This window comes from Chiloscyllium punctatum, chromosome 1 (genome assembly GCF_047496795.1).
Source record: "Chiloscyllium punctatum isolate Juve2018m chromosome 1, sChiPun1.3, whole genome shotgun sequence".
NCBI lineage: Eukaryota > Metazoa > Chordata > Chondrichthyes > Orectolobiformes > Hemiscylliidae > Chiloscyllium > Chiloscyllium punctatum.
This window is the reverse complement of record NC_092739.1, coordinates 91677628-91700849: the sequence shown is the minus strand read 5'-3', so window position 1 is coordinate 91700849 and position 23222 is coordinate 91677628. Positions and strand designations below refer to the sequence as shown.

The window sequence follows — 23222 nt, the reverse complement described above, 5'->3', positions numbered from 1 at the left end:
TCGATTCTTCTGCTCCTTGGATACTGTCTGACCTGCTGTGTTTTTCCAGCATTGCACTCTTGACACTTGGGCTTTCAACCTTACTCTGCCATTCAACAAGTTTGTCAGTGGTATTTGACATTGATTCCATTCGTCTGTCCAATCTCTAGATCTCTTGATTCTTTTGATTTCTAAAAATCTATTTTTGTCTTTCTTGAATATATTCAATGATGGAGCATCCACAGCTCTCTGGGACAAAAACTTCTAGAGATTTATTTACTCCTTACCTTGATCTAAAATGGCCAACCTTTATTCTGGATTTATGAACTCCTATTTCTAGACTCTCCAGCCAAGTGAACCAATTTCCCAGCATCTATCCTGTCATTTACCTCGTGATGTTTTTAAATCAGCCCTCAGGATGAGTTGAGCATCACTGGTAAAGCTAGCATCTGATGTCCACATTGTTAGAAAGGGAGTTGTAAGGTTTTTGACCTAGTGGTAATAAAGGAATACCAATATATTTCCAAGTCAAGATGGGGTGTGATTTGGAGGGGAACCTGTACAAGTGTTCTTGTGCTAACTGACAGAGGCTGTACGTACATTTGAACACATAGATCAGGAGTAGGTAGTTCAGTCCCCCAAGCCTGCTCTACCATTCAATAAGACCATGGCTAGTCTGATTGTGACCTCTCATCCATTTTCCCTTCTATCCCTGATAGCATAACCCCTTTGCTTAACAACTACCAATCTACCTGAGCCTTCAAAAGTTTCAAGAACTCTGGTTCCACCACCTATTTTTAATTCGCCTGTGGGACTGGACATCATTGGATGCGATAGCATTTATTGCTTATTACTAGATTCCCTGGCAAAGGTGGTTGTGAACCTTGTTGAACTGCTGCAGCCAATAGATCCACAATGCCATTAAGTAGGGCATTCCAGGACTTTGAAACCATGACAATGAAGGAGCAGTGATATATTTCCAAATCAGGGTGTTGAGTGGCTGAATTGCCTATTCCTGCTCCTAGATCTTGTGTTGACGCTGGGAATAGTGGAGCTTGATTTCCAGAGCACTACTCCGTTGAGTTTTAACAATATTAGCCTAGGAGCCTAACTTTGTGCAGTAGCCTCCATGTGTGGTGTCTTATTGAATACATTTTAAAAATTGAATCCATTAATCCACTTGTTCCCTTTTGCCTACCTGCTACAACCTCAAAAAGCTGTGATTTGTATAGTACACTCTCTGTAACTGAGCTTCTGATATATGAATACATATTCTCATTCCCAGCCTCCAACCTTCCAAAAGCTATTGTCTCAAATATCAGTGTTTTATTGGCCATGCATTGAGCAGTTGTTTTTCTTTGCTGGGAGGATCTGCACATATCAATTTATGTTTGTTCAAGCCACTTGAAGATCTAGATGCCAGGTTAATTTTTATAAGCCAAGTTTTGATCACTTAATGTCGATCATTATAATAACAAAGCAATCCTGCCAAATCAGGCAGCCCATTCTTTTTTAGCCCAAAGCCATTCTCAGCTTCATCCTGGACATTAGTATACTTGAAGACCTTTTTTCTCACCTTTTTGGATCTGGAAGATAACAAGATAAATCTTTTTTTTTCTCCAGACATTGCATATGATTTTCAACCATTCAGTTAAGAAATAGACTAGAAAATACCTTTGCTGTTCATAACTGAGTTTTCAATCATTAATTTTTAGCTTAACCTGATGATAAATAATTGCCATTTTAGACAACATTTTACATTTTTGGCTGTATTATTGAAAGCTGTTTAAAGCTGTCTGCGTATAGTTATATCCGTGTTTATGCTGTTTGTACAGAATTTGGACATTGAGTAGATAGTTTTCTCATTTCTGTGAGATTAAATTCCTTATCTGATCAGATGCTGCAGCTCACACGCAACTGTTAAGATCTTGCACAATATCAGTTTTATTCCATGTTGAAAATGTTATTGTTCCATTGTACAATATTATGCTATCAATCTGTCTAAAATCAACCAATTCTTTGTCACCTATTAACAGGCAGAACATTTTTTTTCACTTTTAACCCTTTAAAATAACATTTTTGGATACCGTTCAGCATAGGCCAAAAATGAAAAATCTTGTCTAAAATGGCAATTTTTTATCATCAAATTCAGCTCAAAATTAATGAATGAAAACTTAAGTGTGAATAGTAAGTCCTCTGGTACCTTTCTAAGTGCCAACTCATATATCCAACCATAATGAGTTTATTGTCAGTAAAGCTTACCACAGCCCAAACCTACAATTTGAAGAGAAGCAGAGAAGGTCTGCTAGTTGGACACAATCTCATCCTTCAACCAACATCACCAAAACACTTGTAACTGCTCATTTATCTCCTGTGCTGTTTTAGAAATCTTGTGACTTGCAGTGTAAGAATTAGTGTGTATAAAATTACTTTGAATGCATTTTTATAGAAGCAGAGAACACTGAAGGAGACTATTTAATCCATCATGTCTGTGCCAGCTCTTTAGAAAGAACTAACCATTCTGTTCCAATCATGCAGATTTTTCCTTTTCGATTATCTAATTCCTTCAGAATGATAAATTTAAATTTTCTTTCATCACCCTTTGTGACAATGCATTCTAGATCATAACAACCTGCTGTACAATTCTCCTCGTCTGCTTGTTCTGGTTCTTCTGGTGATAACAGTCAATCTGAGGTTGCTGGCTATCAGCCTCCTTATCAGGGAATCAGTTTATTCCTAACTACTGCATCAAAAGCACTCATAATTTTAAAAACCTCTGTTTAATACCATCTTAACCTTTTTCTGCTCTCAGAAAAACAATTCCAACTTTTCTTATCTCCACGTAGTTGAAATACGGGTGGTTCTTCTATAACACAATTAGAGTTCTTGTGCAAAGCCGTGTTATAAAGAAAATTGTGCTATAGAAACAGCACTTATTGTTGGTGATATAAATGTGTTACAGCCAACACGCATTCTAAAAGTTCCCTCTTCAGAAATAGTGTCCCCAATTCATCACGTTAAAGAAATGTGCATTATAGCAGAATAACCTATTAAGCTATTTAGCATGAATCAATTTGAGAGTTCCTGATGATCCGATAATAGTTTAAGAATATTATGATGTACAAATATGATCACATTTATATATTTCTAATAGATTGCTTAAGATGAAATATCCTTCCTGCTTGAAAGTACTGTTTTCTTTTATTCACTGTGAAAAAATTCTTTACAGTTGTAGAATGGGGGAGTATTTTCCTTGGTCAGGGTTGTAGAGACTGTTAAGACCTAAAGATCCAGTTTCTTTCTTTCTTTGTAAATGGAATATATGTTAAAAGAATAGAAATTGATTTATAATGACATGGACAAATGAGATGTGTGAAAAGTAATGGAAGTAGAAAAAAATTGAGAATATTTAGTTGTAATGAAAGGAACGTCTGAGCGAGGAACAAGAGGCCATTCAGCCCCTCAAGTCTGCCCACCATTCAGTAAGATCATGATTGGTCTGATTTTAACTTAAACTCTACATTCCTGCATATCCCAAGAACCTTTCATCCCCATGGTATTCAAAAATCTATGTTTCTGTGCCTTAAAAGGATTTAAAGATTGTACATCCAGTGCCATTTGATGAAGGGAATTCCAAAGACTGTCAAACCTCATCTCTGTTTGAAATGGGTGTTCCCTTATTTTTAAACTATGACTCCTCATTCTAGATTCAATCACAAGAGGAAACATCCTTTCAATGTCCACCCATTCAAGTCCACTCAGGATCTTGTATGTTCAATTAGGTCACCACTGATTCTCCTAAACTCCATAGGATAGAAGGCCCAACCAGTCTAGCTTTTCCTTCAGGAAGTCCACTCATTTGTGGTATTAGTCTTATAACAAAAACAGAAGTTGTCAGAGAAACTCAGCAGATATGCCAGCATCTGTGGGAAGAGAGCAGAACTGTTAGTTTAGTAAACTTTCTCTGAACTGCTTTCAATGCATTTAACATCCTTCTGTAACTATGGTGATCTGTACTGTACACAGTATACCAGATCAGTCTCACCACTTTTACCAAATGTTTAATTTTTGCAAATACTGTTTTTATATTTTGCATTAGAATTTTTTTCTTCTGTGTGATTATGTAGAGGCAAAATTGGCAGATAGATTTTTGCCTTTCCTATATTAGTTGGACCACACCTGGAATATTGTGAACAGTTGTTTCGTCCTCTTCTCTAAGGAAAGATATCTTGACATTGGAGACAATCCAAAGAAGGTTCATTAGGTTGATTCTGGATATGGAGGAATTTCCTTATGAGGGGAGTTTGAGTAGCTTTGGCCTGTATTCATTTGGAGTTTAGGTGAATGAAGGGTGAAGCCTATAAGATTGACTGGGGACTTGATAGTGTTGATGTGGAGCAATTCCTTCCCAGAGAGCATAATCCCAAAGTCAGTGGTCACCATTTGAGACTAAGATGAGGAGAAATTTCTTCTCACAGTAGTTAGAAAATCTGTGCAATTCTTAGCCTTGAACGGCTCTCTAAGGCAAACTTATTAAATATATTCAAGGCTAAGCTTTTTAATCAATAAAAGAATCAAGAGATATAGGGAAATGGTAATGAAAATGTTGAAGATCAGGTCAGCCATAATGTTATTGACTGGCAGAGCAAAGTTCATGGGCCAGATAGCCCAATTCTCATGGCCTCTTTATGGTTTTGTAGATATAATGGAAGGAACATTCTAGTACACTGTCCTGAGATTGTTGTCTAGTTCTTATGTTATTCCTGCCTGCTGTTGGTGGTTCAAATCAGGTTATTTCCAGCTAGATGCTGTGGGCTTCATGGTGAGGAGTCACAAGTTGATGACCCCTGAGTCATGGGGAGGGCGGAGAAGGAGCTTTTGAAACTTCCAATTAGTGCCATTATTTTGGAGTTCATATTTACTATCACGATGTGCCTCAAGGTTACTTGTATCAGATGAATGACTAGTACCTTAATTTCACACTGCATAAACTTGTCATTGTTACATAATCAAAGTCAGGGACTACTAATTAAATTGTTTCTTGCTTCCTATTCTCAATCGTAATTCTACTTTGTAATAGGGAGCAAGAGGTCATTTGTAGAGTTGCATCTATTTCACCCTCTTTGTGGGATGTGTTTTCAGGAAGGTTGTACAGAACAAATGTATTTGGTGTGTGTTTCTTTATAGTAGTCAGTGCTTTCTATAAATATTCTCAAATTTAGTAGTTAAGATGCTATCTTGACCAAGTTTATAAAATAAATTGGAGAATTTCTAGATGTGTTATTAATTCCAACTGGAGTAGAATAAGTTGCATCCTAGATATACTTCACTAAGCAACAGTCTGTTGAGTTTTCCATAACTGTAATGGTATTGCATTTTTAACCAGATATCCTTTAATCCCAAAGTAGTCCAGAATATGATATGGTAGCCAGTTCAGAAATCTAGCTCCCAGCTAGGCATGACTAAGAGCTAAAATATTCCAGGCTATAGAACTTCAGGAAAATTGAAAAAGACGATGAGTAACAGTGTTGATAAAAGATATAACTACAGCAGTAGAAGAAAGTGATTTCAGTGAAGCTGTGGGAGCACAATAGATATTATTTGAAAGTCTTGTAGGAGTTGTTTACTTAATTCCTCATGGAAGTGATATAGGGGAACTACGTGTATGTTGAAGTATAGACAAATAAAATAACAATGTGTGCTTGTTAAAGACTGCAGGCAAGATTACATGAACTCTGAGTAGAAAAAGCATCATTGGCTTTTAATATCTAATCTTCATCTTCATGTATTCTTGGCTCGGGAGGCAACATAGCTATGTTGCTCTCATGCAAAGTGGTGAATGAAGTACATGAAAACTATGCAAAGTAAATTTGTTTCTAATTTGCACCTTTCCTGAAAAGTGTCAATCCTTGAGTCATCACTTTTTTTTTAATATCGCCTCACTAAGGTCGGTAATGGATCTGAATTGGCATTATATATTTGGTTCACAAATACCAACTTGAAGTTTCATAAATTTTTAAATATATTCACGCATCCATTAATTTGCGTAAATTACAGTAAAGTATGTCTTCAATTTCTTTAATTGATTCTGAGTGAAGAAATCATGATTTTAAAAAGAATCAGTGACTCTGTTGTATTGATTGATATGCATCCAGGTCCAAACCAGTTTTCTACTTGGAAGACATTCAACACAAACCACTGCAGTAATTGAATTTAAGACAGAAAAGAAGTTTTATAGAAACCTAGCAGATTCTCTGGAAATTTATGGGGAAATTGAGGTACATTGCTTAAGCATATTGGCTGGTTGGTGGGCCAAGCGAGTAGGTACAATGTTAGGTTGATCTCCCCAGTAATCATGTTATGTACCTTTTACTGTGTTGAATAATCTTACTTAACAAAATCTGAGGACCAGCTTTAATGGATCTTATTGAATAGATCCCGACAAAAATATTTCTTGTAACTTAATAAAGCAACATTAGTATGAAATTTACAAATTAGCCCAACCATAACCATAACAGCTTGAAAAAAGCTTGCAAATAAAGTTCACTTGATGGTCAAATGAGCAGCATGGAAATCAGTTCATCTTTTAATAACGTGCAGGTGGTACCTCTACAAAGGAATTTTTGTTTACAATATTTCTTTTAACAAGGATACTTCAATATGAGACTTGCAAAGCTCTGCAAGCAACCTGGGAACATCATTATTAAGTGAATTGACAAGTAGCAAGTGCAGCAGCTGTATTATATGCTACAAAGGAAGAATGTGTTGCCAGTGCTAATCATTATGGTTTTCATCTAATTCCTGCAGCTTGCATTGAAGGACCCAGTACACAGTGTGTCGCTGCAGCAATTTGTCTACGAGAAGCTAAAGGCACAGCAAGAGTTACTCGGAGAGCAAGGATTCCAGAGTCTGATAGAATCTGTGGACACTGAAGTTATCAGACAACTGCAAGGGTTTTTACAAAAATTGTGAAAAGAAATTTCCTCTAGTTGAAGAAATGGAATTATATTCTTACAGCAAATGCACCAGAGCTTCCAACATCAGAGTGGCAGTAGCCCTCATACACAATCTGATGTAGTATCCTGATGAAAAAAATCAAGTTAACATTATTTTGAACTGTGCTAAAAAAAGAACCAATGTAGTTTGAGACAACTGTTGCTGGGGGTTAAAAACTGAGCTTCTTGTAGCTTTATTGTTCATTGTATTTGAATACACGAAAATGTGTTTTTTTTCTTTTTGTATTATTTGAAAGATTACAGAAAATTACAGGGTGTGACTACAGAAAGCAGTTCGTGTGATATCAAGAACACAGTAATTGGATGAAAATTGAGCGTTTGGAAAGAAAAGGTTTTTACTGTGTCCAGTACATTTTAGCTACAGCTGCAAAGCCTGCAGCTTCGTTTCTTATATTATGTTAACCAGCTCACAGATAATGTGTGTTTAATGCACATATATAAACATTGAGAATTGTCTAGATTAAAGTTTGCCTAAGTCTGGGATATATGTTGCCTTACTGTATTTTATTGACCTTACCTCAACTAAAAACCTACCTTTCAGCATTTTGAGTTCTTTTTAAACAATTATCAACTGATTTAAATTAGTCCTTGCAGAACCCAAGTATATCTTTTCAATATAAATTTCAATCTTACTTGGTTCAAATCCACAATGTTCCTAATGGTTTTTATGTTGATAAGTAGCATAGACCTTGAGCATTGACCAACATTCAGTTTTCAATCTAATTACAAAATGCTTTAAGAATGATAACCAGTGAAAACAATAAAGTCTTTATTTAGCAAATGCTGTTGAAATGGGTTTTTGTTCAGCATGAGATCCTAAAACTACTGTTTGACCTTGTGTTTCAAGGCACAGCATAGATATTTAATGAAGAGTGAAAGGCGTGAAAAGTTTTGCATACAAAATAGAACTTTTGAACCAGCACACATTCAGTGCACCTAATTTAAGTTTATTTCATTTTGCCAGTGTGACAAGATGAGCAGAACTTTGTAACAAATATCTTAGAATAGCATAGTCACTGCAAGCACCTGACAAATTAAGAGACTGAGAATCCATCAGTGTTTAATTGCTTAATTAGAATAAGTCCTTAATTGAAATCTGTAGATGCTAAAGTTTTAGGTTCCTATATTTCATTACATGTGAGACTGCAGAAGTCTCTAGCTGCTGCAGACAATAGTAAGTGGTGCAAACTGACAGGAATAAATGACAGAAATGGAACAATTAAGTAAGGAGTAATCAGGATGAAACTTAGTTCAGAAAAGTTGACCAGCAGCAAAAAGAGTAGAGCAGAGCTGACTATATGTACATGGGAACCAAGATTGGCAGATAGCTGTAATCAGTTGGAGATTTTGGGAGGCTCAGGGTAGAACTAGCTTTTTTATCCTCTGGATTGGAGGTGCCTTTAACCAAAGTCATTAGCCATCAAGGACTCTGTATGTCTCCAGTCTAAAAATAATCCCTTTGCAATCCAATTGCTGCACTGATAACCAGTTCAACAATCAGAATAATTGATGAATGAGGGTTGGAAGGCCAGAACGTGGGTAAGCAGCAACTTTAGAAAATAGAACAATACAGCACAGTGCAGGCCCTTCGGCCACAAAGTTGTGCCAAGCATTTATCTTAATCTAAGATGAACCTAACTGAAACACACCTCAATTTACTGCTGTCCATGTGCTATCCAGTAGTCACTTAAATATTCCTAATACTCTGACTCTATGACTACAGCTGGCAGTGCATTCCACACACCCACCACTCTCTGCGTAAAGAACCTACATCTGACATCTCCCCTAAGCCTTCCTCCAATCACCTTAACATTATTATCCCTCGTGACAGCCATTTCAGCCCTGGGGAAAAAGTCTCTAGCTATCTATTCTATCTATGCCACTCATTAGCTTGTACCTCTATCAAGTCACCTCTCTTCCTTCTCCTCTCCAGTGTGAAAAGCCCTAGCTCACTCAACTTCTCTTCATAAGACAAGCCCTCCAATTCATGCAGCATCCTGGTAAATCTCCTCTGCATCCTCTGTAAAGTATCTACATCTTTCCTATAATGAGGCGACCAGAACTGGACATAATATTCCAAGTGTGGTCTAATCAATGTTTTATAGAGCTGCAGCAAAACCTCGTGCCTCTTAAACTCAATCCCCCTGTTAATAAAAGCCAAAACACCGTACGCCTTCTTAACAACCTTATCAACGTCGATGGCAACTTAGAAGGATCTGTGTACATGGACCCCAAGATCCCGCTGTTCCTCCACACTGACAAGAATCTTGTCTTTAACCCTACATTCAGTATTCAAATTCGACCTTCCAAAATGAAACACTTCGCATTTATCCAGATTGAATGCTATCTGCCACTTCTCAGCCCAGCTCTGCATCCTGTCAATGTCTTGTTGTAGTCTGCCACAGCCACCGACACTATCTAGAACACTACTGACCTTGAGCAAACTTACTAACCTACCCTTCCACTTCTTCATCCAAGTCATTTGCAAATGGCAGGGCCCAAAGACAGATCCCTGCGGGACACCACTGGTCACTGACCTCCAGGCAGAATACTTTCCATCCACTACCACTTGCTGTCTTCTTCTGGCAGCCAAATTTCCCTGTATCCCATGTCTCCTAACTTTCTGAATGAGCCTACCATGGGGAACCTTATCAAATGCCTTACTGAAATCCATATACATAACATCCACTGCTCGACCTTTGTCAACTTGCCTCGTTACATCCTCAAAGAACTTAATAAGGCTTGTGAGGCATTATCTGCCTGTTATGAAGCCATGCTGACTATCTTTTATCAAACTATGTTTTTCAAATAGTCATAAATTCTATCTCTCAGAATCCTTTCCAGTACCTTGCGTTACCACAGACGTAAGACTAACTGGCCTGTAATTCCCAGGGATTTCCCTATTCTCTTTCTTGAATAGAGGAACAACATTTGTCTCCTTCCAATCATCCGGTACTACTCCTGTGGAATCTTATTCCTCACTTCCTGTAGTAACCTTGGATATATCTGGTCTGGTCCTGGGGATTTATCTATCTTGATGCTTCCCAGAGTTTCCAGCATATCCACCTCCTTAATATCAATCTGTTCAACCCTATTAACCTGGTCCACAGTGTTTGCACTATCATTAAGGTCCTTTTCTCCAGTGAATACTAAGTAAAAAATCTCATTTAGGGCCTCCCATGCCACTTTAGGCACAAATCCCCTCCAGTATCCCTGATTGGCCCTACCCTCTCACTGATCATTCTCTTACTCCCTATGTACATTTAAAATGCCTTTGGGCTTTCCCTAATTCTCCCCACCAACACTTTTTCATGCCCCTTCCTAGCTCTTCTCAGTCCATTTTTGAGTTCTTTCCTAGCTCCCCTGTAATCCTCTAAAGCTGTGCTATATCCTTGCTTCCTCAACCTTAAGTAAGCTTCCTTCTTCCTTTTGACAAGAAGTTCCTCTGCTCTTATCCTCTGAAGCTCCCTCACCTTACCGTTCTTTGCCTATCTCAGTGGGACAAAGTTATCCAACATTTGGAACAAGTACTCCTCAAACATTTCCTGTAGAACAATTGTTCCCAATTCATACTCCACAGCTCTTGTCTAATAGGAGTATAATTTCCCCTCCCCCAGTTAAATACCTTCACATACTGTGTGTTCCTATTCCTGTCCATGGCTACAGTAAAGGTGAGGCAAAAATGACCTCCCACCAAGAGATTTGACACCTGGCCTGGCCCGTTGGACAGAGGTGAGGTAGGGAGATGTGGGTGCAGGTTTTGCAATTCTTCCGGTGGCAGGGGAAGGTGCCGGGAGGGGAGGCTGGGTTGGTAGGGTGTGTGGACCTGACAAGAGAGTCATGGAGGGAATGGTCTTTACAGAATGCAGATAGGGGTGGGGAGGGAAATATATCACTGCTGGTGGGGTCATTTTGTAGGTGGCGGAAATGGTGGAGGATGATGCAATGTATCCGGAGGTTAGTGGGGTGGAAGGTGAGGACCAGGAGGAATCTGTGTTATTGCGGATGGAGGGGTGGGTTTCGAGGGCGGAAATGCAGGAATTGGAGGAGATCCACTGGAGGGCATCATCGACAACTTGGGAGGGAAAATTGCGGTCTTTGAAGAAGCAGGCCATCTGGTATATTGTGTGGTGGAATTGGTCCACTGGGGAGCAGATGTGGCCGAGGCGGAGGACTTGGGATTAAGGGAGGTTTTTACAGGGAGGAAGTGTAGTCTGGGTAGCTGTGGGAGTTGTGGGTTTGTAGAAGATGTCCGAGTTGAGTCGGTCATCATTGGTAGAAATGGGGATGGAGTTGTCAGAGATATTCCAGGTGAACTTAAGGTTGGGATGGAACGTGTTAGTGAAGTTGATGAACTGTTCAACTTCCTCGCAGGAGCATGAGGCAGTGCCGATACAGTTATCAACGTAGCAGAGAAATCAGGGCCTTCAAGCCCTCTGTTTCTTCCTCTCCTGTCATCCCCACCAGTACCCTTCCACTGACACTCGCATTTGCTTGGCTGAACTGGTCCCTGACAGTCAATAATTTCGCCTTTGAATCCCCCCACTGCCTCCAGACCAAAGGGGTAGCCATGGTCACCTGCATGAGACCCGCCTGTGCCTGCCTCTTCATTGTGTACGTGGAACCATCCATCCTCCGCAGCTACACCAGCACCATTCTCCACCTTTTCCTTTGCTCGGGTGTTGCCAGAGTTGGAGGATTTGAGTTATAGGGAGAGGCTGAACAGGCTGGGGCTGTTCTCCCTGGAAGGTCGGAGGCTGAGGGGTGACCTTATAGAGGTTTACAAAATTATGAGGGGCATGGATAGAATAAATAGACAAAGTCTTTTCCCTGGGGTCGGGGAGTCCAGAACTAGAGGGCATAGGTTTAGGGTGAGAGGGGAAAGATATAAAAGAGACCTAAGAGGCAACCTTTTCACACAGAGGGTAGTACGTGTATGGAATGAGCTGCCAGAGGATGTGGTGGAGGCTGATACAATTGCAACATTAAAAGGCATTTGGATGGTATTTGAATAGGAAGGGTTTGGAGGAATATGGGCTGGGTGCTGGCAGGTGGGACTAAATTGGGATATCTGGTCGGCATGGACAGGTTGGACCGAAGGGTCTGTTTCCAAGCTGTTCATCTCTATGACTGTATGAGCACCACCTTATGCTCCCATGAGAAGATTGAACAGTTCATCAACTTCACTAACACGTTCCACCCTGACCTTAAGTTCACCTGGACTATCTCTGAGACCTCCCTCCCCTTCCTGAACCTCTCCATCTCCAGCAACGGTGACTGACTCAACATTGACATCTTCTACAAAATCACCGACTCCCACAGCTACCTGGACTACACCTCCTCCCACCCTGCCTCCTGGAAAAACACTATCCCTTATTCCAATTCCTTCACCACATCTGCTCCCAAGAGGACCACTTCCATCACAGAACATACCAGATGGCTGCCTCCTTTAAAGACCGCAATTTTCCCTTCCACATGGTCGATGATGCCCTCCAGCACATCTCATCCAATTCTCACACCTCTGCCCTCGAACCCCATCCCTCCAACCGCAACAAGACAAAATGCTCCTGGTCCTCACCCTCCACCCCACTAACCTCTGGATACGTCACATCATCCTCCACCATTTCCGTCACCTACAAACAGACTCCAAAACATTCCAAGGAAGTGGCCCAGACCCTAGTTATTTTAAGCAAGTGTAATGGGGATATTCCAGAAGGGGTACAGCTGGTCAAACCATGCACTTTGAAACAAAACAGAATTTATTTACAAGATGGCCAAATGAAGCACAAACAAAAGAGAACAGAATACCGAATAACTTAAACTATCTAAAAACCCAACAGAACACCTCAACCTAATGATGCTGTTCCAAATATTTGCAACAATTCCCATAAACACCTCTTGGCCCAAAAGGTAAAATCAAATACAGGGTCTTCCAGGAGAGATGTCAGAGAGAAGGAGGATCAGCATGGACCTTCTTCTTTAGATCTAGCAGCTTTTACAACTGCCTCACTGCTTTCAGCAAACAGCCAGACCAAACCAAACCAGAGAAAAGCTGAGCTGGGAGAACTGATCACTCCCCTTTCATTGTACAAGTGTTTTTTTTACTGTAAAGGCTGTATCTGTTAGCTATAATTAAATTGGCCTAAAACCATTGAAATCCAGACATTTTGGAACCTGTGTCTTTTCCAACCTCTCTGAAAAAAATCCAAGGACACCATAACCTTGTTAAAGGAGCATTACCATCACAAACCCACCTCCACCACTTCCTCTGGCAACTCATTCCATACAAGCATCATCCTTTCGTGAAAAGTTGTCACCTATTTACTGGTTTAAGGAATGGGGCAATCCTTCCCAGGCCTTGGCCTCACTTCAGTCCATGTGGTGTATGTACACCCAAAGTGATGTAAGGAGAGGGTGTTTCAGGAATTTAGCCCAGCAATAGTGCAAGAAATGTGATGTAGTTCCAAATCAGAATGGTATAAGACTTGGAGGAAACTTTGCAGATGATAGCGTTCCGTTGTGTCTTCTGCGCTGGTCTTTCTTGTTAGACTTTACAGATCTGGAAGGTGACGTGCAATGAGCCTCAGTAAATTATTGCAAAGATTTTGTTGATGATAATCACTGCTGTCATTGTGTGCTTGTGGTGAAGGGAGTGAAGGTTGAAGGTATAAGATGAAGAACCAATCCAACAAGCTGTTTTGTTCAGAATGGTAGTGAGCCTGTGTTGTGAGGAAGATGTAAAGCAGCTTTAGGAGGATTTGGACAGGTTTAATGATTGAGCTAGAACATGGCAGATGGAATATAATGTGGAGAAATGTGAGGTTATCCATTTTGGTAGGACAAACAGATATGCAGAATATTTCTTAAATGGTACAACGTTGTAAAGTGCAGATGTACAAACGGACATAGATGCCCTTATCAGTAAATTATTGAAGATTAGCATGTTGATGGAGCAAGGTGTTAGGAAGGCAAGACTGTTTCTTGTTGGATGTTGTCTTGGGTAAGTTGCAGTTTCAAGTTGTTATGAATACTAAAGATAGAAAAGAGATTTCCAGTATTAAGGTATTGGGAGAGAGATGGTCTGATAGATTGTGTAAATGAATAACTTGGATTCAGAACTGACCACTCAGATCCATGGATGGACATTTTAGACTTTCATTCAGTGCCTGCTGTTAAAAAGGCAAACTGAACCGATCCTGCTGTTTACACAAATATTGAGAATTACGATAATGTGTTTGCTAAAGCCCGGCCTCATTAAGGATACATGAACACACAGAGATCAATGAACACACAGAGATCAATGAACAAACTGCAGCATCTGTTCATTAAGCAGTATCCAAGCCAAGAGCTAGCCACCCACATGATAAGGGAAACAATTCATTAATTCCTGGACTGGCACCTTCAGAGAAAGGTCTCTAATTTGTGTCACAAATCTGACCGCAACTAGCACATGAATTTTCTAAACTTAACTTGATCTTGGTAGCATGATACCCCACACATCCAATACCCCCCACCCCCAACCTTCATCCACCTATCACCTTCACCCTTCCTATTTATCTCTCAGCCCCCTTCCCCTCTTCCCCCCCCCCCTTACCCACTACCTCTGCCCATTCCTGATGAAGAGCTTATGCCCGAAATGTCAACTCTTCCTGCTCCTCAGATGCTGCCTGACCTGTTGTGCTTTACCAGCGCCACACTTTTCCACTCAGACTCTCCAGCATCTGCAGTCCACACATTCTCTCAGTCGTGGTAGAATGTACACCTGTCTCAGATGTTGGTTTGCTGTTTTTCTACCTTGGGCATAGCAAACCGACCCTCTGCAGTATTCATAGAGTCATAGAGATGTACAGACCCTTCGGTCCAACCTGTCCATGCTGACCAGAAATCCCAACCCAATCTAGTCCCACCTGCCAGCACCTGGCCCATATCCCTCCAAACCCTTCCTATTCGTATACCCATCCAATTGCCTCTTTAATGTTGCAATTGTACAAGCCTCCACCACTTCCTCTGGCAGCTCATTCCATACACGTACCATCCTCTGCATGAAAAAGTTGCCCCTTAAGTCTCTTTTATATCTTTCCCCTCTCACCCTAAACCTATGCCCTCTAGTTCTGGACTCCCCGACCCCAGGGAAAAGACTTTGTCTATTTATTCTATCCATGCCCCTCATAATTTTGTAAACCTCTATAAGGTCACCCCTCAGCCTCCGACGCTCTAGGGAAAACAGCCCAAGCCTGTTCAGCCTCTCCCTGTAGCTCAGATCCTCCAACCCTGGCAACATCCTTGTAAATCTTTTCTGAACCCTTTCAAGTTTCACAACATCTTTCCGATAGGAAGGAGACCAGAATTGCAAGCAATATTCCAACAGTGGCCTAACCAATGTCCTGTACAACCGCAACATGACCTCCCAACTCCTGTACTCAATACTCTGACCAATAAAGGAAAGCATACCAAACACAGCCTTCTTCACTATCCTATCTACCTGCGACTCCACTTTCAAGGAGCTATGAACCTGCACTCCAAGGTCTCTTTGTTCAGCAACACTCCCTAGGACCTTACCATTAAGTGTATAAGTCCTGCTAAGATTTGCTTTCCCAAAATGCAGCACCTCACATTTATCTGAATTAAACTCCATCTGCCACTTCTCAGCCCATTGGCCCATCTGGTCCAGATCCTGTTGTAATCTGAGGTAACCCTCTTCACTGTCACCTACACCTCCAATTTTGGTGTCATCTGCAAACTTACTAACTGTACCTCTTATGCTCGCATCCAAATCATTTATGTAAATGACAAAAAGTAGAGGACCCAGCACCGATCCTTGGGGCATTCCACTGATCACAGGCCTGTAGTCTGAAAAACAAGCTTCAATCACCACCCTCTGTCTTATACCTTTGAGCCAGTTCTTTATCCAAATGGCTAATTCTCCCTGTATTCCATGAGATCTAACCTTGCTAATCAGTCTCCCATGGGGAACCTTGTCGAACACCTTACTGAAGTCCATATAGATTACATCTACTGCTCTGCCCTCATCAATCCTCTTTGTTACTTCTTTAAAAAATTCAATCAAGTTTGTGACACATGATTTCCCATGCACAAAGCCATGTTGACTATTCCTAACCTTCAACAGGATCAGTACAAGTTGTTTTAATGATCCAGGATTAGTCATGCTTAGACCTCTTTAGTCCAAGAATTCCATCATGCTCTGACAGATTTCCATTGGATTGTCTGTTGCCTTTCTGTACCACTACTTAAGAGTTCTTTTGGAAGACTTTCAGCAGCTATTGCAGAAGGCAGGGCTAAAAGCTAATGTTTGCAAGGTGCAATTGGAAGAGCAGTGTAGAGCTTTTCTGTCTTCGCGTCAGCAACCAGACATAAACCCAACAAATCAATGGTATAGATTGTTCTGAGTTTATTTACAAATTTTCAAACAGGTTTGTGATCATTTCTCAGCTTTGTTGACTATGAGAGTGCTTTCTTACCAAATTTATTGAAACAGAATAGCCTGGTTATTATAATGACTGCTAAAGGAAAAGGAGGGTGATGTGCACTCCAGCTGGATCGCTGCTTTTACTCAATCTCTCTCCCATTTCAAACAAGTACTGATGCCAGTGGCATGCCTAGTAATCAGTACCTGACTAAACCATTTCACCTCCAAGTGGCAGCAAGTGACCAGAGTCTTGAATTTTCTGTCACAAAGTACAAGGTGAACAACAAATTGGCGATATATCTCAGCTTCTGACTGGAATTAAAATGATGTATAAACTCATGAAAGATACTTATTCATCACTCCTTGAGCAATGAAACATTTCACCCTCACAACACACAGACAGGAATATATTCTTCTTGTGTGATACTTAATTTGTCAATGAAAGTTGGAAATGACTTTTCTTTTTGCCTTTGTCATTAGAATGTGAACATTGCTGGCAAGGCTTGTGTTGCAAATCCCAAATTATTGCTGCTCAACAACTTAGAATGCCAACAGTTAAGAATCAATCAGTCAGGAGTAACATGCTGGTTGGACCAGGTTAGGACAGCACATTCCTGCGCTGAAGGACCTCAGTGATTCCAGTGAATATTTACAACAGTCATAATTTTAATAGCATCACTGAGGCTAGCATTTTGTTCTGGATTTATTAATTACCTGAATTTTAGCTCCCCCAGGCACCATGGTGGAATTTGTGCTCGTGTCCTGAGTGCTCTCAATTGCATGAGCAGTAACAGTGCCACTATGCTGCATGGCATGTCACACTGTAGTCATTGGATATTGCTGCTGATGGAGAGTTGTTTGGACAGAAATGTTTGTTACCTCAGTTGAAGTATGTAGGTTGCTCGCCAATGTTCACTTCCCCCTGCCTACTCTTGTAGCACTGCCAGGCCAAAAGCTGCAAATGACCTAATATTTATTCCAATATTATTACATGTGGATAGAAATCTATTTACTAAATAGGCTGAGGCTCCACTGGACAGACCCAAACAGTACCAATGATTGGTTAGATAAGTAATGACAGATCGGTGGAAGAATATTTGTAGTCAGGGTGCATGAAGTTGACAAAAGAATAAGGAGGTAGCAGAATTGCAGGCAAAAAATGGTAATTTCTTGACCTAACTTCTTTTTTAATTCATTCATAGGATGTGGGCAGTGGCTGGGCCAGCGTTTATTTTGCATCACTTGTTGCCCTTGAGAAGGTGGCGGGTGAACTGCCTTCTTGAATAGAAATCAAATGGTCAGCTGCATTTGGCTCTTGGAAGGGAAATTAACTGCTTGCATGTCAAGCACCAATAATTTGTGGTGGCATGGTGGCTCAGTGGTTAGCGCTGCTGCCTCATAGCACCAGGGACCTGGGTTCAATTCCTGCCTTGGGTGACTGTCTGTGTGGAGTTTGCACATTCTCTCTGTGTCTGCATGGGTTTCCTCCCACGATCCAAAGATGTGCAAGTTGGGTGAATTGGCTATGCTAAAGTGTCCATAGCATTCAGGGATGTGTAGTATTAGTAAAGGGTAAAAATAGGTCAGGGGAACCAGTCTGGGTGTGTTACCTTTTGAATGTAAGTTTGCTTGCTGAGCTGGAAGATTCATTTCCTGATGTTTCATTACCATACAAGGTAACATCTTCAGTAGGCCTCAGGCAAAGCACTGCTAAAAATTCCTGCTTTCTATTTATATTTATATGTTTGGGTTGGTGATGTAATTTCCTGTAGTGATGTTATTTCCTGTGGTGAAGACACTTCCTGTTCTTTTTCTCAGGGTTGGTAGATGGGGTCTAACTCGATGTGTTTATTGATAGGGTTCCAGTTGGAATGCCATGCTTCTAGGAATTCTCATGTCTATCTTTGTTTGGCTTGTCCTAGTATGAACGTGTTATCCCAGTCGAAGTGGTGTCCTTCCTCATCTGTATATAAGGACAGTAGTGCGAGAGGGTCATGTCTATTTGTGGCTAGTTGGTGTTCATGTATCCTGGTGGCTAGTTGTCTGCCTGTTTGTCCAATGTAGTGTTTGTTACAGTCCTTGCACTGTATTTTGTAAATGGCATTAGTTTTGCTTGTTGTCTGTACAGTGTTTTTCAAGTTCGTTAGCTGCTATTTTAGTGTGTTGATGGGTTTGTGGGCTACCATGATGCCAAGGGGTCTGAAGAAGAGCTTATGCCTGAAACATCGATTCTCCTGCTCCTTGGAGTGAAAGGCAGTGACGAGTTCAGTGCTGTGACCCCAGCTTTTCGCAATATATCTTAATGATTTGGACGAAGGAATTGAATGTAATATCTTCAAATTTGCAGATGACACTAATCCTGGGTGGCAGTGTGTACTGTGAGGGGGATGTTAAGAGGCTGCAGGGTGACTTGAACAGACTGGCTGAGTGGGCAAATACTTGGGCAAATACAATGTGGATAAATGTGAGGTTATCCACTTTGGTCACAAAAACAGGAAGGCAGATTATTATCTGAATGTTTAGGAAAAAGTGAGCTGGCAGTGAAGAAAGCTAATAAAATGCTGGCCTTCATAGCAAAAGGATTTGAGAATCAGAGGAAGGATGTCTTGCTGCAGTTATACAGGAGAAAGTGAGGACTGCAGATGCTGGAGACCAGAGTTAAAAAGTGTGGTGCTGGAAAAGCGCAGCAGGCCAGGCAGCATCCGAGGAGCAGGAGAATGAACATTTTGGGCATTGAAGAAGGGCTTATGCCCGAAACGTCGATTCTCCTGCTCCTCAGATGCTGCCTGGCCTGCTGCACTTTTCCAGCACCACATTTTCAGCTCTGATCTCCAGCATCTGCAGTCCTCACTTTCTTCAAGGGGTCTGAGTAGTCTGGCAGTCATTTCTGAGATGTCTTTGATGGAGAGGAGAGTGACTAGGGTTTCTGGACATGTTTTATCTGCTTGTTTGGGTTTGTTGCTGAGAAATCAGCGGACTGTGTTCATTAGGTGAATACACGGTATAGGTGATTTTCCTCTGCTCTGCGTAGTTCCTCTGTGCTGCAGTGTGTGTTCGCTCGTTGAAATAATGTTCTGATACAGCTTCGTTTGTGGGTGCTGGGGTGATTGCTTCTGTAGTTCAATATTTTGGTCTGTATGTGTTGTTTTTCTGTAGATGCTGGTTTGAAGTTCCCCATTGACTGTTCTCTCTACTGTGACATCTAGGAATGGCAGTTTGTTGTTGTTTTGGGTACTATTGATGGTCTCCTCTAATTTGTTTCATTTAGTGATGGTGAAGGTTTGGGTTGGATGGTTGGCAGAGCTGTTTGCTCAAGTCCCTACATTACTGCCTCTGCTAAGAACCTTGATATTGGAGATCCCATGGCTGTTCCATTGGTATTTGTATCTGTGTTTGTCAGTTTGTCTCAATTCTGCTTTTCCTTTTAAGTCATAAAGTTATTATCAGCATTCCCTCTTATTTTCTTTCGAGCTGTAGGGGCTTCCAAGGCCCATGCGTGGAAGTTTGTTCCAGAACTGGAAGTCAGTGCTGCACTCAGCTAGGTGACCACCCTCCAATCTGCTAAGACTGTACCAGAAACTACAGAATTATGGAAGATAACAGCCAAAACTTTCACTATCTTCATGATCACCTCCTTTAATACTGTGCAATGTAAATTAACAGCCCTAGGGAATTATTAGATTTCAATCTCATTTATTTCTATTAATTTTCTTCAATTCCTCTTTCCCAGCAGTTCCATAACATCAGTGGTAAGTTATTCATGTCTATTACTGTGAAGGCAGAATTACAGTAGTGTTTCAGTGTGCTGTTATTTTCTTATCCTTCCTTATCAATTGTCCCATTTCAGATTGTAGAGAACTTACAATTGTCTTCACTGGTCTTTCTCTTTTCATACTTACAGAAGATCTTATAGAGTCCACTTTTATACTCCTCGTGAGTTTATTCTCATACTCTATTTTTCTCCTCAATCAAATTCTGTGCCCTTTTTTGCTGAATTTTAAACTATTCCTGATCCTCAGGATTGTGACATTTTCTACCAGATTTTAGAAAACTCCCTTTAGATCTATTACTTAATTTATTTTGTTAGCCATGATTGGGCTTTACTTTTGCACCACAAATGAATATATAATTCTTGCAATGTATGCATTGATTACTTAAACATTAGCAACTGCCTATTTGTATCTATGTTCTTTAATTAAGTTACCCAAGTTATCACAGCCAGCATCTCACACCTTCATAGTTTCCTTTGGTTAGATTTAGGACACTGGCTTTGGATTGGATTGCTTCACTTTCCATTCCACTGAAGAATTCTATCATGATATGGTCACTCTTCCCTAAACAACCTTGCACACCAAGTTCATTACGTAACCTCCTCTCAATGCACAATACCAAATCTAGAAGAGCCTATTCCCTAATTGGTTCCTTGATGTATTGGTCTAAAACATTTCTTATACATGCACTAGGTTTTCATTTACCACTGTGTTATTTCATATGGGGTTTGCCTAGCCTGTATGCCACTCTGGTACTCTTGTTACATACCCCTCTAATTTCTAGTTTAATGCTGTTTCCTATGGACACAAACTGCTTCAGCTTCTGAGGAGTGTGTTATGACCATACATCACGCCCCTATATCACCAATGTACATGTTAAACTTCTAATTGTTGAAGTGTTTTTTTTTCAAAAGAGAAGGTACAGGCAAAAGATATACTGGAGATGTAAGTTCACTACCTGTCTGACGAAGAACCTTAGAGTGTCACATCTGAAGGTATCAAAGAAGTTTCAAAAGGAGAAATTCACTTCAAACTAAACAGTAATCTTTTATGAGTATTTCAAACACCATGAGAAGAACAGCAGTTTGGACAAAACATGTTCGCATTTTTTTCCTTTCAGGAATACTCAGGAATGGATTAAAAGTAAATTACAGCCCTACTTTGTGTGTGCCAGTGAGATGAGGTAATCATTTGTTGAAGTGTTAGTCTGCTGTGATAGTCACGGTTGAAGAACTATCTATTATTCACCCCTGCACTGCAGATAAAGAACGTTCTGCATCTGAGTGCTGGAAGCCAGTTAACAAGCCAGTTCAAAAGGAAAATGTTAAAAGAATTTCAACGAAGTTGAAAAGCCAAGGATGTTGAAACTGATTGCTCAGCTATCTACTCATCACAAACAAAGCCAAACTGATTCATAGATGCAGGGACAGATACAACATTTAAAAGACATTTGGATGGATACATGAATAAGAAAGGTTCAGAGGGATATGCACCATGTGCAGGCAGGTGGGACTGGTTTAGGTTGGGATTATGATCAGCATGGACTGGTTGGACTAAACCAGCTTCTGTGCTGTATGACTCTCTGACTCTGTATATAAAAGTATGAGAACTAAGAGCAGGAATTGGTAACTCAGCCCCTCAAGCCTGCTCTACATTTCAATACGATCATGGCTGATCTCATCTCAGCCTCAATACCACTCTCCTGTTCTCCATTACCCTTCAACCCATTACTAATTAAATATCTGCCTGTCTCTTCTTTAAATGTATTCAGTGTTTGGTATCCACGACCCTCTGGGGTTTTGAATTCCACAAGTTCACAACTCTTTGAGGTAAGTAATTTCTCCTCAGCCCTGTTTTAAATCTGCCGCCCTTTATACAAAAACTATGACCTTTCATAACAAGAGGAAATGTCCTTTCTTTGTTTACTTTGTCAATCCCTTTTAGCATCTTGTATACCTCAATTTGATCTCATTTCATTCTTCTAAAATCTAGAGATTATAGGCCTAACCTCTCTTCATTGGACAGAGCTTTCCTCACTGGAATCAATCTAGCGAACCTCTTCTGAACCATCTCCAATATAACTAAATCCCTCCTCAAGTAAAGACATCAAAACTATATGCAGTACTCCAGGTACAAAAACGGAAATTGCTGGGAAATCTCAGCAGGTCTGGCAGCATCTGTGGAGAGAAATCAGAGGTTAACCTCTTGGGTTGGGTGACCCTTCCTCAGAATTGGCAATCATTGAGGAATGTGATAATGGTTGTGGAAACGAGTTTTAGCAAATACCTGGTCAAACACCACGAGCAACAGTGAAATGAGTGACAGTGGACAAGAAAACTGATTGGAATAAAAATCCTATTGTGGAGAGGGACAGAACCTATTCAAAGTCAGCATGCCTGGAAGAGAAGTGGCAGTGAGTTAATTACTAAATAAAAACCAGAAGAATGACATATGCTGTAAATCAGAAACAAAGACAGAAATTGCTGGAAAAGCTCAGCAGGTCTGGCAGCAGCTGTGGAGAGAAATCAGAGTTAACCTTTCAGATCAGGTGACCCCTCCTCATAACTGGGTTCTGGGAGAAAGGTATCCCAGTGGGATCCTTTTTAAATCAATCTTATTGTGGCCAACCAAGGGGGTGGGTGAATAAAGGACAACAAGCTAGGGAGCTTGACAGTTTGGAGTATGCTGCCTAGAACCTTCATACATCAGGGCACCTTACCTGGGGATTGGTTGCAACAGGAGTGGCAAATGGTGATTAACTTTGTAAGATCATTCCCACTTCTGATCATTTGATGGGGGAAGGGCATTGATAAAGTAGCTGTAAATGGTTGGCCCTAGGGCACTACCCTGCAGTGATGTCGTTAGACACAATGATTAACTTCCAATAATCACAACCATCTTCCTTTGTGCTAGAAATGATTCCAATCAACAGACAGTTCACCCCTCGTTTCCCATTGCCTGTAGTTTTATTGAGGCTCCTTGATTCACATCTGAACAAATGTATTCACTGTTAAACTCTTCACATTTGGT

At 40.6% G+C, this 23222-nt stretch overlaps 1 protein-coding gene across 1 annotated transcript in view; it reads left to right on the top strand.

Moving 5' to 3' along the window:
* ipo11 (importin 11) overlaps window positions 1-7776 on the top strand; it is a 410923-nt gene extending 403147 nt beyond the window's left edge. The window contains exon 29 of the mRNA XM_072570976.1: window positions 6787-7776. Within this exon, the coding sequence (XP_072427077.1) occupies window positions 6787-6951 (165 nt within the window). The 3' untranslated portion in view covers window positions 6952-7776. The remainder of the gene's footprint in view (window positions 1-6786) is intronic.
* The last annotated feature ends 15446 nt before the right edge of the window (window positions 7777-23222 follow it).